The sequence below is a fragment of the Carcharhinus amblyrhynchos genome, chromosome 1 (assembly GCF_965287045.1).
Source record: "Carcharhinus amblyrhynchos chromosome 1, sCarAmb.v2.hapA, whole genome shotgun sequence".
Classification (NCBI taxonomy): Eukaryota; Metazoa; Chordata; class Chondrichthyes; order Carcharhiniformes; family Carcharhinidae; genus Carcharhinus; species Carcharhinus amblyrhynchos.
The window spans coordinates 70,349,816-70,366,976 of record NC_137324.1 but is presented as its reverse complement, the minus strand read 5'-3'; the positions used below and the strand labels follow the sequence as shown (position 1 = coordinate 70,366,976).

Sequence of the window (17,161 nt, the reverse complement as noted above, 5' to 3'; positions counted from 1 at the left end):
AAATGTGAAATAATTCAGAAAGAAACAAGAGAAAAATAAACAAAATGAGGCAGAAAGTATGATCTACAATTGTTGAACTTAATGGTGAATCTGGAAGGCTGTAAAAGTGTCCAGTCAAAAGATGAAGGTGGTATAGTGATTCGCACTGCTGCCTCAAAGCAGCAGGGACTGGGTTCGATTCTGTCCTTGGGTGACTGTGTGGAATTTGCACGTTCTCCCCATGTCTGTGTGGGTTTCCTCCAGGTGTTTCAGTTTCCTCCCACAGTCACAAAGGTGTGCAGGTTAGGTTAATTGGTCATGATAAATTGCCCCTTAGTGTCAGGTAAATACATGGTTACAGAGATAGAATCTGGGTAGGATTGTTGTCAGTGCAGGCTTGATGGGCCTAATGGCACCATAGGGATTTTATGATTCCATGATACTTCACAATGATTGTGCTGTTCCTCGAGCTTGCACTGAATGTTGTTGGAATATTGTAGCAGGCAAAGAACAAAAAGGTACCAGACACATCTTTTCTTGCCTTCCCCTTTCAGCATTCCGAATGGACTGTTCCCTCCACAGCGATGTGGTTAACCTCTCAGTCAGCCCCACCATCCCCTCCTTTCCTATGGCACCTTGTGCCATAGCAAGTGCAGGAGATGTAATACTATCACTTCCATCGCCCTTCTCATCTTCTAAGCCCCAAACACTTCTCCCAAGTGAAATGGTGATTTACTTGAATTTCTTACAATATAGTATACTGTATTTACTGTGGTCATTACAGGTATTTACCTGTACTTACAGGTGGTCACCTCTACAGTGGGGAGACCAAATGCAGACTGGGTAATGACAGTGTATGATCTCATACTTCCAGTTGCTTGTCATTTTAATTCCCCACCTTGTTCCCATGCTGACTTTTCTATCTATGGTCTGCTGCAGCATGGCAATTAGATTTAATGCAAGCCGAGGAACAGCACAGCACTCGCTAGCCTCCCTGCCCCCTCTCCACTTTCACTAGCTTAAAAACTCTCACATTCTTCAGTTCTGATGAAAGATTATCTTGACCTGGAATATTAACTTTGTTTCTCTCTAAAGATGTGCCTACCCTGTTGAATATCTCAAGTATTATCTACATGTGTGTCAGATTTCCTGCCTCCACAGCTTTTGTACCATGTTATTATGTTGGAGTCCATGCATTTCTGCACAAAAGTTAATCGCAGTTGCAACTGGCAACATTGTATAAGGGATACTATTTTCTCCATCAAAAATATCTCAAAATTCAGTACTTTTTAACCACTCCACAGGGGTCTTGTAACTCTGTTGTTCAGACCTTCTGTATGGTGCTTGGGCAATATTTTGCCTTATTATTGCTGTAATGCGCACAATGAGATGATTTCTCTGGCTGACAGGAATTCCCAGCATTGTGTTTTGTCTGAATTGATATATGTGCTTAAACCTTTGAAAATATTCAAACTATAGGAGTCACTTAAACAAATAAAGACATTCGCTTTTAGTTTGTCTCACTGCAGATCTCACTCAATCAAGTTGCTATTGGGGGGAGACCCAGGAGAACTTTCTTTCATTCCAGTGTTTTGTTTAATTAACCTTGCATAATGCAGTAGGTTAGCATTATGCTGTGTTTTACTTCAAAAGCTTCAATTAGTGTTAGTCTAGTTTGTTGGAATGACAGCCATAATCATATTTATCATCTTCTGAGAAATAACTCTGATCATTTGCAGCTTGGTTTTAATGACCAGAGTCTGGCAAATTGTGGTCCCATAAGCACTTTTAGTGTGATATTTATAAAAATAACACGACTGTAGGAAAAGATATGTCTTCCTCAGTTTAGGAGCTAATGGTGCACTATTGAGGGTGGTTTGCTAAGCAAAAAGCCTGTGCTATACCCAGCGCCACAGCATTCTATATCCATAGAATCTCTGCTTGCTGCAGGAATTACATAATCTCAAATTGGATGAACTGTTGAAAAGAAGCAAGAGACATGAAACCTACAGTTGAGATTTTGTTAACATAGGATTCTTGAAGGAGTAGGCACAAGAAGACAAGTTGTCTGTATTAACCAAAGCATTGCATGGTGGCACAGTGGTTAGCACTGCTACCTCACAGTGTCAGGGATCTGGATTCAATTCCCAGCTTGTGGGGTCTGCACATTCTTCCCATGTCTGCATGGGTTTCCTCTGGGTGCTTCGGTTTTCTCCCACAGTCCAAAAGACATGCTGGTTAGGTCCATTGGCTATGCTAAATTCTTCCTTAGTGTACCCAAACAGGTGCTGGAGTGTGGCAACTAGGGAATTTTCACAGTAACTTCATTGCAGTGATAATGTAAGCCGACTTGTGACACTAATAAATTAGCTTAAAACTCTTACATTCCTCCCTCCCCCAGAAGCAATTGATCTACAAAATCCACATTGTCACAGAATCTGCTTGGTCTTGTCTCACTTTGGACCTACCTAATCATGGGAGTTCGTGAAAATAGTTCTGGAGCAAAATAAATCTATAACTCAATTCTCTTTCCTCCTCCCAAAAGATTTGGGATTTATAGGTTGATCTTTGGAAGAAAGCTTAATAAATATTTTTACAGCAATTATATCAATGGAGAGAGGGCTTTTTAATTAAAGATGCAGTACAATTTCAGTTGCTTAGTCACTGCTTTTAAATTAGATCCTTGGCTCCAGCTCTCGAATATTTCATGCAATTCTTGGTGACCACAATTGAAAGCAGTAATTAGGATACAGCTTGATACAGCACTATAAAGCTTTCAACTCTAGCCTAATTCATTCTACTGAGTGCAGGGAAAGAACACATTTTTTTCGTGAATGATGGAGCTGATTTTGTTTGTTGCTATAATCGGTTTGTTAGTAGGTATTGTAATTGTGCCATCTGCCAAATTGCAACAGAAGGAGTTCTGAACCATCTTGGCATTGGGCCTTATTAGCATGTGGCTGATGAGCTGAAAGTATTCAATGGCTGCTCCAAGGCAATGCATTGGTCATGGGGAAGACCAAGCTCCCACCTCCTCTGCTGAATGTCTAATTTAATGTGTACTCGAGGATTGGGTCATATAAGCCTATCATGAGGTTTGGTAAGGCGAGTCTCACTGATTTTTATGCTGCTTGCACTATGTTTTCATCAGGAAATTGAAAGGGGGAGAGTAGATAATCCAGATGAGTAATTGTAGGCTTTTCAATTCTAACTATTCAATGGCCTTTACTGTACTTAATCACCGAGTTTTAATATCTTAAGCAATTTAATGCTTTAATAGTAATGTTTAAAATAAAGATCATATTTTGGAAATTAATTGTATGAAAAATGCCATATGTAAGCTCATTTCTTTTGGTCTAATTTTGCCTATCAAATTATCATTTTTGGAATAAAATCTGTTTTGTTTCCAGTTGCCATGCAGTGCTTGGAAAATGTCTTCAAAATAAGTTCACAAGATATTCATCTGGCAATCTCACCACCTTTAACAGAGATATTTTCTGCAGCCATCACTAAGGTGGGTCTAAATAAAACACAAGAAAAAACTAATCATAGTAATGGGTAGGAAGTAAGGAAAATAATGGAGAAAGTATATATGAATTAAGTTCAAAAACTTTTCCTTCCAAAACGTGAGCCATTTAGCTGCAAATTTAGAATTCATGGTGGATGAAAGAAACACCTACCATTACATTAAGCCATACAGATTAGAAAGATGTGAATTTTATTACCTTTGTGTGATGACGTATTCTTCATAGCTGAGGCAACAGTTGGTACCTAACAATTGGCTAGCCCTTGGTTAGAAAAATCAACCAGAGTTGCAGCTTTTGATTACCACCCAGGCTCCATCTTTATGGCATCTGTTCATCTAGGAAGACAGTGGACTGCACCCAGGATGTATGTAACTTCTGTATTGAACATTGTCTGTTGTGACTGTAGAGGCTGATTTGTGTGTGACGTCCTTAAGCAACTGATACAGGTGCTGGTGAAGTCTGTGAAGGCAATGTAGAAAGATTTTCACTGTTTGCGACACTTCCGTAACTGCTGAAGTGTTAAAGTCATGTCAACTGTCAATCTACCAGCACTGAAGCTACACTGAGACTCAGGGACGCTTTTGAAAAGAATAGCATCTGTGGATTTTCATCCTGAATGTGACTGGGTTTGCCCTACATGATTAAATATCCTTCCAAAACTCATTATCCAGTCTTGCATGAAGGCTGGCCATTTGGGTACTACATTCATGGGCTGTTACTGTCCCCCTTGGAACCAAAGCCTACCTAGCAAGTGGCAGTGTGCTCTTGAGAATGAGTGCGATGGGAGTGGGAGTGGGTACTTGATAAAATGGAAAACTCATTTTAATTATTTTGTGTTCAAGCATAAAGAGGGAGATTGTGCTAAATATGCAGCATGATTTGAGTTCCCAGTAGTTTGTTTCAAGATAAAGTAATTTACAATTGAAAATTTTCTACTTATTGGAATGCCATTGATCTAAAAATAATCACTGACAAAATTTGTACAATATACTTTTTCTTCTAGAATGATTTGATATGGAACACCCCATCAGACTTTACTCCATCTGCACAAGATGTAATTAGAGCTGAACAGTTGAAAAATGAAGGTATTTTTTGTGTGGAGAAACAGTTATTGTGTCATCATATTAAAATGCTTAATCATAATGCTCAAAATGACCACAATATTTTTGTTAACTTGGTGGAATTGCTCAGGGATGACAGATGGTAGTGTTTGTTGTTGCAAATTACTGTATTTAAGAAACAGTCATCATTTTGAAATGTTAAAAATGTACGAGAATTATATCATTTTCCCTAGTGTAGTTGCTGGTTTAGACATGATTAAGCAATCAGCTATTGGTACTTTTCCCTGCTCCTCCAGTCAGGGGAAGAATGGGGTGCTGTATTTGTCTTGGCACATACTATAGATTCAAGAGAGTAAAGCCTCAGCAGATACTGGAGAAAATTAGAAAAATATGAGAAAAGGCTATGGCAGCAAGTAACCAGTGCTTGGAGAATTCTTAATTGTACTCTACATAATTTAATCATTTGGTTTATCTAGGACTACTCATTGAAAAATACGTTTCAAATCTGAAACATTCCATAATAGCTCCAAAACATAATACTAAAGCAAAACACTCAAGTGCTGGAAATCTGAAATAAAAACAGAAAATGGCAGCAATTTTGGAGAGAGAAATAAAGCTAATGGCTGTAATTCTTCGACCTCAACTGCAGTTGGGATTATCTGGTCCCACTGAAGTGAATTTCGCTGAGCGCCAAGTTCTCCCTTCTCGCTAGCTGCAGTGGTGGGGCATGTGAGATCAGAGAATTCCAGCCAGTGTTTAGCTCTGTAATGTTTCCCTGTTATAATTAACACAAAATTTTATCTGTTCCTGGCAAATATCTCTTCCTAAAACAGTACAATTTCCATGCAATCCATTTTCTATTCTGCCAATGTAACAGGAATTACATGTGCATGATGCCTTTAACTTTGCTGTTATCGAGAGGCACATCAAAGGTTCGTTGTATTTTTACATTAATGATATAAAAACGGGAGATGGGTCATTCTTGCTGTACTACATCTTTTGGTGGATATTATGGTCAGAAACTTGTTGGTCGTTCAGTAGAAGATGGGGATTTTAGGGAAGAAAAATATAAGTGCCTTGTAAAAGAAATCTCTGCCCACAGCCAAGCCCTGTATAAATAATATTTGAGACAACTCACCTTTTAAAATAAAAATTGCACATGATATCTTTTTACTAAGATCAATAAACCATGAAAGGGAAAGCAGCATTTGTAATACGTGAGATCTGAAGAAAGCCATACTTAGCCAGCAGAAATCCCAATGTAACCTAGACTGATGGAAGAGATCTGGTAAATATTGGTCTTCCAAGTTGTGAGCTTTGACAGATTAAAACGATGTATTTTGCTAGTGTGGGGAATAGAAATGTCAAGTAGAAAGAAGGTCCTCATCCTAAATCAGGACGAAAGCATAATTTTGGGAAAAGTGACTTTATTCTGCACCTCGCTAATTCAGTATCTAAGCAGCAAGCACCTCATGTTGACACTGGGTATGCAAATTGTAATAAGTGGATTTTCCCATGACTGATATCCTTTTACATTAAGGAGCACCAAGTGGAAGTGGAGATGGACAAGGGAAAGGGAAGTAAGCAATGCTATTACTGTACTCTTTATCCATCAGGCCCTATCTTCAGTTCCTTGCCTTTGTTAAGGTAAAAAGCTCTTTTTTGTGTGCAACGTACCATCTTATTAAAAGAGAAAGCTATGCTTTAAAATTTCATAACATAAAATAAAACATAGATTCTTTTGAGGTGAGCTGGAAGGTAAGAGTGCTTAATTTTGAACTTACTTTTGGGCCAAATCTGCAGGGAGCTGAGCGTAACTAGCAGCAGGAAACTGGAAGTCGGCCGTGGGAAGCTCTGGGAAAGTTTGTAGTTTGCTATTATAGTGCGGGTCGCAGTGGTTACTGGTTAAGTGTTTTATTTTTACCTGTATATAAGTTGGGCAGTTCCTAAACCCGAGACACTTGTAATGTCCCCCACCCTTCCACCTCCTCTAACCTAAAGAGGGTGAATGAATATCAGGCAAGCTCTTTTTCTTGTTTTATCTGCAAGTTATCTAGAGGAGATGGCAGGGAAGGCAGTGCAATGTTCCTCCTGCAGAATGTTTGAGGTGAGGGATGCCACCAGTATCCTTGCTGATTTCACCTGTGGGAAGTGCACCCGTCCCCAGCTCCTCAAAAACTGTGTGAGGGAGCTGGAGCTGGATGAACTTCAGATCTTTTGGGAGGCAGAGGTGGTCATAGATAGAAGCTTCAGCAATGTAATTACTCCGAAGAATGAAGGTAGGTGGGTGACGGTGAGAGGGGCTGGGAGGAAGCAGTCAGTACAAGGATCCCCTGTGGTCGTTCCTCTTGGCAACAAGTATACAGTGTTGGATACTGTTGAGGAGGATGACCTACCAGTGACAAGCCATGGTGACTGGATCTCCAGCACTAAGTCCGTCCCTGTGGCTCAGAAGGGAAGGAGGGAGAGCAGGAGAGCAGTAGTTATTGGGGACTCGATAGTTAGAAGGACAGATACGAGGTTCTGCGGCAGCGAAGGAGACTCACGGATGGTATGTTACCTGCTGGGTGCCAGGAGCCATGACATCTCGGACCGTGTTTTCAGGATCCTTAAGGGGGAGGGGGATCAGTCACAAGCAGTGGTACACCGGTACCAAAGACATAGGTAAAAGAAGGGACGGGGACTTAAAACAGGAATTTAGGGAGCTAGGGTGGAAGTTGAGAGCCAGGACAAGCCATGTTGTCATCTCTGGCTTGTTGTCGGTGCCACCTGCTGTTGTTCACCCATTGTCATCGATGAGGACCTCAACACCATTAGTCATTTTGAGGCTGGTTGTGGTGTGTCCGAAGATGACTGATCAGGCCAATTCAGCCACGGAATGTCCTGGCACATATTGGACAGACTTGTGTAGACACTGCAGTTGTTGCGCTGGAGGCTGTGGACTTGCACAGCTTGTGCTTAAGTTGTGCTTCAGCAATACATCTTGCTTCATGAGCTTGACAGCCTTTGTGGATGAGGCAGCGGCAGGTAGGGCAGTTTTGTGCCGGCGTTTCCCAGGTGGTCGTGTCAACGTCAGGGAGGTCTTGAGTGTGTCTCTGAAACACTTCTTCTGCCCTCCATGCAAGCGTCTTCCAGCAGAGAGTTCCCCAAAAAGCAGCTGCTTGGATACGCGCTCGTCTGACGTACGGATGCCATGACCTGCCCACCAGGTCTCTGCTCTCATCAGCAGTGTGTGAATTGATGATAGACTCGCTCTAGAGAGAACTTCAGTGTCTGGTACTTTGTCTTGCTATTGGATGCGTAATATTCTGCGAAGACAGTCCTGTGGAAATGATTGAGCTGTCTTGCATGCCTTCGATACACAGTCCACGTTTCACAGGCATACAGGAGGGTAGTGAGTACTGCAGCGCTGTAGACCTTCAGTTTTGTTGCTGGGCTGATTCCTCGACATTCCCATACAGTGGAGCACAGTCCACCAAAAGCAGAACTTGCCTTTGCTATTCTGCAATTAACTTCTGTATCAATAGTCACTGCTCGAGAGATGGTGCTGCCAAGATAAGTGAACTGGTCCACTGCCTGTAGTTTCTGTCTTTTGATTGTGATTATGGGTTCTATGTACAGTGCATGAAGAACAGGCTGGTGCATCACGTCGGTCTTTTTAATGTTGATGGTGAGTCCAAAGTTGTCACAAGCCGTGGAAAATTTCTTCATACTGACTTGTATCTCTGGCTGTGGGCCAGCATACAGGGTGCAGTCATCGGCAAAGAAGAAATCTCTCAAAACAGTCTCTTTCACTTTGGTAATAGCTTGAAGTCTCCTCAGGTTGAAGAGCTTCCCATCCACTCTGTACTTGTAACAAATGAGGGAGGTGATCTTCCAGAGGTAAGACAGGAGGACCAGATCACCTCAGAGGGAAGGAAGGGGACTAGAAGTGAGATAGCAGTGGGGGATGGGAGGGTTAGAGGAATAGATAGGCGGTTCTGTGGGCAAAAGCGAGACTCCAGGTTGGTAGTCTGCCTCCCTGGAGCAGGGGTACAGGATGTTTCAGAGAGGGTAGAAGGAGTATTGAAGGGCGAAGGGAATCAAGCTGACGTAATTGTGCATATAGGTGAGAAGGACGTAGGACGGAAGAGCGGGGGGAAATACGTAAGCAGTTTAGGGAGTTGGTGCAAGACTAAAGAGCAGGGCCTCCAGGGTGGCAATCTCTGGGCTGCTACCAGTGCTGAGTGAGAGTGGGGCTAGGAATACTGAGATCCTTCAGCTGAATGCATGGCTGAAGGATTGGTGCAAGACGGAGGGTTTTACATTTGTTAATCATTGGGAAGTTTTCGTGAGAGAAGGGCACCTATATAGGAAGGATGGGGAACACTTAAATGGGAAGGGCACAAATATTTTAGCTGGGAGGTTAGCTGGAGTGTTTCGGCAGGGTTTAAACTAATGTGGAGGGGGGGTGGGGATGAAACCAATAGCTCAGTAGGCACTGGGATTGGGAGTGAGTTGGGTGCTGGGGTAAGGTTAGATGAGAAGAGAATCATCCTGGAGAAGGAGGACCTGAGTGGGCCTGGAGGTCTGGAGTGCGTCTGTTTTAACGCGAGGAGTGTAACGGGTAAGACGGATCAACTTAGGGCCTTAATGTTTACAAGGAATTTAGATGTAGTTGCAGTGACAAGACGTGGTTAAAAAAAGGGCAGGACTGGCAGCTAAATATTCCTGGGTATAAGTGTTTCTGGCATGACAGAGGAGGGTCAAAAAGAGGTGGGGGAGTGGCGTTGTTAGTTAGGGACCACATTACAGCGGTGCAGAGGGAGGACAATTTAGAGGAGTTGGAAAATGAGTTGCTATGGGTGAAGTTCAGGAACAGGAAGGGAGCAATCACTATGCTGCGGGTATACTATAGGCCACCCAATAGCCCACGGGAAGTGGAAGAAAGTATATGTAAGGAAATTCTGGATAGGTGTAGAAAAAATAGGGTTGTTGTAGTGGGAGATTTTAATCTCCCTGGTGTGGATTGGAAGGTGCCTAGGGTAGAATGTGCCTAGGTAGAAGGTGCCTAGGTAAAATGTGTACTGTAAGGTTCTTTGGAGCAGTATGTAGCTAGCCCGACTAGAGAGGGGGCTATACTGGATCTAGTTCTGGGAAATGATCCTGGTCAGGTGGTCGAGGTTTCAGTAGGGGAACATGTGGCAAATAGTGACCACAATTCTGTCTACTTCAGGATACTAATGGAAAAGGATGAGTGCTGTCCGAAGGGGAGGGTGCTAAATTGGCGGAAGGCTAGCTACAGTCGGATTAGGCAGGAACTTATAGCCACTGATTGGGAGAGGTTGTTTGAGGGTAAGTCCACGTCCGACATGTGGGAGTCTTTTAAGGGACAACTGATAAGGTTGCAGGACAGACATGTGCCTGTTAAGAGGAAGGATAGGAAAGGTAGGATTAGAGAGCCGTGGATAACTAGGGATATTGAGGACTTGATCAGGAAGGAGAGAGAGGCGTATGTTAGGTCCAAGCAACTGGGAATGGAGAGAGCTTTGGAGGAATACAGAGAGAGTAAGAGGGAACTCAAATGGGGAGTTAGAAGGGCAAAAAGGGGCACAAAATGGTCTTGGCATACATGATTAAGGAAAATCCAAAGGCATTTTACTCCTATGTTAGGAACAAAAGGGTGGTTAGAGAACAAAACGGGCCTCTTAGGGACAGAGGAGGGGAACTGTGCTTCGAGCCCAAGGGAATGGGGGAGATCCTGAATGAATACTTTGCGTCAGTATTCATGAAGGAGAGGGACTTGTTGTCTGGTGGTGTCTTGGAGGGAGTTATAGACCCGTTGGAGGAAATATCCATTACGAGGGAGTAAGTGTTAAGGTTTTTAGGTAGTATTAAAACTGATAAATCTTCAGGGCCTGGTGGCATTTATCCTAGGCTGCTTAGGGAGCAGAGGGAGGGCCTCTGACGCAAATCTTCGTCTCTTCTTTGGACACAGGTGAGGTCAGTAAAAAGCCTGACAACACCAGGCTTAAGTCCAACTGATTTATTTGATAGTAAACTCACTAGCAAATGAATCGGTTGGACTAAAATCTGGTGTTGTTAGACTTTTTACTGTGTTTACCCCAGTCCAACGCCGGCATATCCACATCATGACAGGTGAGGTCCCAGAGGACTGGAGGATAGTGAACGTGGTACTGTTGTTTAAAAAGGGTAGTAGGGATAAACCAGGTAATTATAGGCCAGTGAGTTTGACGTCAGTGGTAGGGAAGTTGTTGGAGAGGATCCTTAGAGATAGGATGTATACGTATTTAGAGCATGGAAATCTGATTAGAGGTAGGCAACATGGCTTTGTAAAGGGGAGGTCGTGCCTTACGAATCTGGTAGAATTTTTTGAGGAGGTGACAAAAACGGTTGACGAAGGACGAGCCGTAGATGTCATCTATATGGATTTCAGTAAGACGTTTGACAAAGTCCCTCATGGTAGGTTGGTGAAAAAGGTTAAGGCTCATGGGATACAAGGACAGGTGACTAGATGGATTGAGAACTGGCTTGGCAACAGGAGACAGAGGGTAGTAGTGGAAGGGTCTTTTTCTAGCTGGAGGTCTGTGACTAGTGGTGTGCCGCAGGGCTTAGTACTGAGACCCTTGCTATTTGTAATATACATAAATGACTTGGAAGAGGGAGTAACTGGTGTGATCAGCAAGTTTGCAGATGACACGAAAATGGCTGGACTTGCTGGTAGTGATGAGCAGTGTCAGGCAATACAGCAGGATATAGATAGGCTGGGCAGGGAAATGGCAGATGGAATTTAATCCAGATAAATGCAAGGTGATGCATTTTGGAAGAAATAATGTAGGGGGGAGTTGTACAATAAATGGTAGGACTATTAAGAGTATAGAAACGCAGAGGGACCTAGGTGTGCAAGTACACAAGTCCTTGAAGGTGGCAGTACAGGTGGAGAAGGTGGTGAAGAAGGCTTATGGTATGCTTGCCATTATAGGAAAGGGTATAGAGTATAAAAGCTGACATCTAATTTGCTGTCGTATAGAACATTGGTTAGACCGCATTTGGAGTACTGCGTCCAGTTCTGGTCGCCGTATTACCGGAAGGACATGGAGACCCTGGAGAGAGTGCAGAGGAGGTTTACCAGGATGCTGCCTGGTATGGAAGGACTTAGCTACGAGGAGAGATTGAGCAAATTGGGGCTGTTCTCCTTAGAAAGACAGAGAATGAGGGGAGATCTAATAGAGGTGTATAAGATTATGAAGGGTATAGGTAGAGTGAACAGTGGTAAGCTTTTTCCCAGGTTGGATATGAAAATTACAAGGGGCCACGGGCTTAGGGTGAGAGGGGCGAGGTACAATTCAGATGTTAAAGAGGTTTTTCACACAGAGGGTTGTGGGTGTCTGGAATGCACTGCCAAATAGGGTGGTGGAGGCAGGCACGCTGAAGTTGTTTAAGGCTTACCTAGATAGGCACATGAGCAGACTAGGTAGAGGTGGAGGGATATAAAAGATTGTTCTAAATAAGGATCAAGAGCCTCAGGACGTTCCTGGGAATCAATAGATTCCTGTGGACCTCCAACATATTTGTGGCTCACCTGCCTTACATTTGAGCTTCTGGGGACTCCGTGAATGTCTGTATAAGCTGTGTGTGTTGATTGATGTCTTTTTTTTTACATTCCACAGGTGATTCGGTCCGCCTTGTTGTCCAACAAGGGGCATGCATGCGGAGGGTCGTGCGAGGGCTGCTCTTGTATGTTGCTTCAAGAGTTGCCTAGTGCTTCATGTCGTTAGTGTGTGCTTAAACTGGATCAGCTGACAGACAACATGACAGCTCAGTGACTATCACTGTTTGCTGTGCAGATACATGTATTTGGGCCGGTGTCTGTGGGAGTTTGCACATTCTCCCCGTGCTTGTGTGGGTTTTCTCCGGGTGCTCCAGTTTCCTCCCACACCCCAAAAATGTGCTCTTAGGCTGACTGGTGTGAACAAATTGTCCCTAATTTAGGCGTCTCTCAATCTGGTTATAATACTCTAAACTTGCACACCTTTGTTGTGGAGTCCAATAGGCATAGACAAAGGTCATAGGTAGAAGAGGGCACTCACAATGTCAAAATGGTGGCGCGGGCTTGTTGGCCTGAAGGGCTTGTTTCCTGTGTTGTGTTGTTCTTTGAGGTCTATTCCAGCAACACTGTCCTGGAAGGCATCATTCAGCATGGCAGTAAACATCATGCTGAACAGTGTGGGTGCGAGCACACAGCCCTGTTTGACGCCATTAGTGACTGAGAATGCCTCAGAGGATTCTCCGCCATCCAGTACTCTGGCCATCATGCCATCATGGAACTGGCGTACCATCTGAATGAATTTGGGGGGGCAGCCGAACTTTGACATGATCCTCCACAGGCCTTATCAGCTTACGGTGTCGAAGGCTTTCACAAGGTCAACAAAGGTTGTGTAGAGCTCGTGATTCTGCTCCTGACACTTCTCCTGAAGTTGGCGCGCAGCAAAAATCATGTCAGTAATCCCACGACCTTTGCAGAAGCCACACTGTGACTCTGGAAGCAGGCCCAGCTCCAGATGAGTGACCAGATGATTTAGCAGGACTCTTGTGAGGGTTTTTCCTGTGATGGAGAACAGCAAGATTCCTCGGTGGTTGTCGCATACTTGCCGATTACTCTTCCTCTTGTAGAGTGTATGATGGAAGCATCTTTAAGTTCCTGAGGAATGGATCCTTGCTTCCAGAAGGACTGGAACACCTCGGTGAGCTTCTCAATAAGTGCAGGACCAGCAGCTTTATAGATCTCTGCAGGTATGGCATCTGCCCTTGGGGCTTTGCCACTGGATAGCTGGCTGACAGCTTTCATGACTTCAGCTACTACCGATGGGTCATCCATGGCGCTGTTGATATCAACCTTGGGAATCCTGTCTATTGCCTCACCGTTAATAGATGATGGTTGGTTGAGGACAGCTTCAAAGTGTTCAGCCCATCACTGCAGGATCTGAGCCTTCTCCGTAATGAGAGTTGTACCATCTGTACTTAGGAGGGGGTAACTCCCGAGAGATTGAGGTCTGTAGAGAGTGTTGAGGGCTTCATAGAACTGTTTCAAGTCGTATCTGTCAGTGTACCCCTGTATTTCATCTGCCTTGATGCTCAGCCAGGCATCCTGCATTTTATGCAGTTCATTTTGGATTGTCCTGCGAGCACTGGTAAAAGCATTTTTCCTGGCAGCTGAAGATGGGTCGTTCTGACAGGCCCGATGAAGACGGTGCTTTTCAACAAGTAGAGCCTGTATTTCTTCATCATTCTCATTGAACCAATCATGCTGCTTGCGGGTAGAGGGCCCGAGCATCTTCAGCGCAGATGTGTCTTCACATGCTGGGATAGACATCTCCCTATCTCACCAAGGGTTGAGACCTGTCAGCTACCCTCACCTAGTTTAGCTGGCTTGTCGAGGCCATTGCCCAGGGTGTGGACGCTGTCGCATGCAAACAGCTACAGGGAGCCACAGGTGCGAGCTGAGTGCCAGCAGGGGACAAAAGATGGACAAACCACCCTGAAAGGATGTGACATGTTCCCCCACCAAAGGTACTACCCCTCCCTGACACCCCATACATGCTAGTGAGTGAGGAACAGGGAGAGAGTGCAGATAAACACATGGCTGCAGGGATGATGTAGGAGGGAGGGTTTCAGTTACGTGGATAATTGGAGCACATTCTGGGGAAGGTGGGACCTGTACAAACAGGACGGTTTTGCACCTGAACCAGAGGGATACCAATATCCTGGAGGGAAATTTGCTATGGCTCTTCAGGGGGGTTTTAACTAATTTGTCAGGGGGGTGGGAAAACGAGCCGTAGTCCGGAAGCCAGTGTTGAGTGTAATGAGGTACTGAGGATACCAAGGTCGCAGGAGTGTACCAGCAGACAGGAAGGTGGGTTGAAGTGTGTCTACTTCAATGCAAGGAGCATCTGGAATAAGGTAGGTGAACCTAGAGCGTGGATTGGTACTTGGAGCTACAGTGTTGTGGCCATTATGGAGATATGGTTAGAACAGGGATAAGAATAGTTGTTGGACGTTCCAGGATATAAATGTTTCAGTAAGAGTAGGAAGGTGGTAAAAGGGGTGGAGGAGTAGCATTGTTAATCAAGGATAGTTTAACGGCTGCTGTAAGGCAGTTTGAGTGGGATCTGCCTACTGAGGTAATATGAGCTGAAGTTAGAAATAGGAAAGAAATATGATGCCATTAGGCAAGAATTAGGGAGCATAAGATGGGAACAAAAACTGTCAGGGAAAGGCACAAATGAAAAGTGGAGCTTGTTCAGAGAACAAATACTGCGTGTCCTTGATAGGTATGTCCCTGTCAGGCAGGGAGAAAATGGCCGAGTAAGGGAACCATGGTTCACAAAAGAGGTTGAATGCCTTGTCAAGAGGGAAAAGGAAGCGTATGTAAGGATGAAAAAAACAAGGTTCAGTTGGGTCCCTTGAGGGTTACAAGGCAGCAAGGAGTGAGCTAAAAAAAAGGGCTTGCGAGAGCTAGGAGGGGGCATGAGAAGTCTTTGGCAGGTTGGATAAAAGAAAATCCCAACTGCAAGAGTAAAAGCTCTTGTGTGAGAAATAAAAGAAAGACCAGGGTGAGGTTAGGGCCAGTCGAGGATAGTAGTAAGAACTTGTGCATGGAGTCAGAAGGGATAGGAAAGGTGATAAATGAATACTTTTCTTCAGTGTTTACCAAGGAGAGGGGCCATGTTTTTGAGAATGAGAGTGTGATACAGACTGATAGGCTGGAGGATGTAGATGTTCTGAGGGAAGATGTATTAGCAATTTTGAAAAACTTGAGGGTTGAAAAGTCCCCTGGGCCAGATGGGATATATCCTAGGATTCTTTGAGAGACAAGGGATGAGATTGCAGGGCCTTTGGCTTTGATCTTTGGGTCCTCACTGTCCACGGGGATAGTAAAAAGTCTGACAACACCAGGTTTTAGTCCAACCTATTTATTTGATAATATTCTCACTAGCACCTGACGAAGAGGCTGTCCCCTCGAAAGCTAGTGAGAATATTATCAAATAAATAGGTTGGACTAAAACCTGGTGTTGTCAGACTTTTTACTGTGTTTACGCCAGTCCAACGCCGGCATACCCACATCACGGGGATAGTGCCAGAGGACTGGAGAGTGGCGAATGTTGTTCCTCTGTTCAAGAAAGGAAATAGGAATGACCCTGGTAATTGTAGGCTGAATAGTCTTACTTCAGTGGTCAGTAAGTTAATGCAAAAGGTCCTGAGGGATGGGATTTGTGACCATTTGAAAAATGACTATCTGGGATAGCATGGATTAGTGAAGAGTAAGCCTTGCCTCACAAATTTGATTGAATTCTTTGAGGCGATAACTAATGTGTAGATGAAGGTAGAGCAGTTGATGTCATATACATAGATTTTAGTAAGGCATTTGATAAGGTTCCCCATGTAGGCTCATGAAAAAAGTAAGGAGGTGTGAGATAGAGGGAAATTTGGCCAATTGGATAAGTAACTGGCTATCTCATAATAAACAGAGAGTGGTGGTGGTTGGAAAATTTTCAGACTGGAGACCAGTTACCAGCAGCATACCACAGGGATCAGTACTGGGTACTCTGCTATTTGTGATTTTTATCAATGACTTGGAGGAGGGTGCTGAAAGGTGGGTCAGTAAATTTGCTGATGACACCAAGATTGGTGGAGTAGTGTATTCCTACTTTGGTAGGAATAATGGTAGGAAGGACTATTACTTACATGGCGAAAAGTTGCAGCATGCAACGGTGCAGAGGGACCTCGGGGTCCTTGTGCATGAGTCGCAAAAACCCAGCCTGCAGGTGCAGCAGGTGGTCAGGAAGGCAAATGGGATGCTGGCCTTCATAGCGAGGGGGATTGAATATAAAAGTAGGGAGGTCTTGCTGCAACTGTACAGGGCACTGGTGAGGCCGCAGCTGGAGTACTGTGTGCAGTTTTGGTCGCCGCACTTACGCAAGGATATTTTGGCCTTGGAGGGAGTGCAGAGGAGGTTTACTAGGCTGATACCGGATTTGAGGGGGTTGAACTGTGAGGAGAGGCTGAATAAACTAGGCTTGTACTCGTTAGAGTTTAGAAGAATGAGGGGAGATCTCATTGAGACATATAAGATGATGAACGGGATGGATAGGATAGAGGTGGAGAGGCTCCTCCCGCTCAGAAAGGACAGTAGGACTAGAGAGCACAGCCTCAAGATAAAGTGGGGGGGGCAGTTTAGAACGGAGTTGAGGAGGAACTTCTTCACTCAAAGGGTGGTGAATCTCTGGAATTCTCTGCCTGTTGAAGTGGTGGAGGCTGCCTCGCTAAATATATTTAAGACGCGGGTTGATAGGTTTTTGATAGGCAAGGGGATTAAGGGTTATGGGGAGAGGGCGGGAAAGTGGAACTGAGCCACGACAGATCAGCCATGATCTTATTGAATGGCGGGGCAGGCTCGAAGGGCTAGATGGCCTACTCCTGCTCCTATTTCGTATGTTCTTATGTTTCTCTTTAGAGTGGAGGAAGATGAGAGATGGCTTAATAAAGGTTTATAAGATGATATGGGGGGCTAGATAGAGTGGACGTTCAGAGGCT

General features: G+C 44.2%; 1 protein-coding gene across 4 annotated transcripts in view; it reads left to right on the top strand.

The window, feature by feature from the left end:
- Positions 1–17,161, top strand: part of LOC145341744 (small glutamine-rich tetratricopeptide repeat-containing protein beta-like) — a 48,212-nt gene that overhangs the window by 11,215 nt on the left and 19,836 nt on the right. For all 4 annotated transcript variants that reach the window (XR_013886449.1, XM_080186635.1, XM_080186625.1 and 1 more), the window contains 2 exons: positions 3,390–3,493; positions 4,510–4,591. Coding sequence is in view for 3 of the 4 variants with exons in the window: in XM_080186635.1 (XP_080042761.1) it covers positions 3,390–3,493; positions 4,510–4,591 (186 nt within the window). In the remaining variant the exon portion in view is untranslated. The remainder of the gene's footprint in view (positions 1–3,389; positions 3,494–4,509; positions 4,592–17,161) is intronic.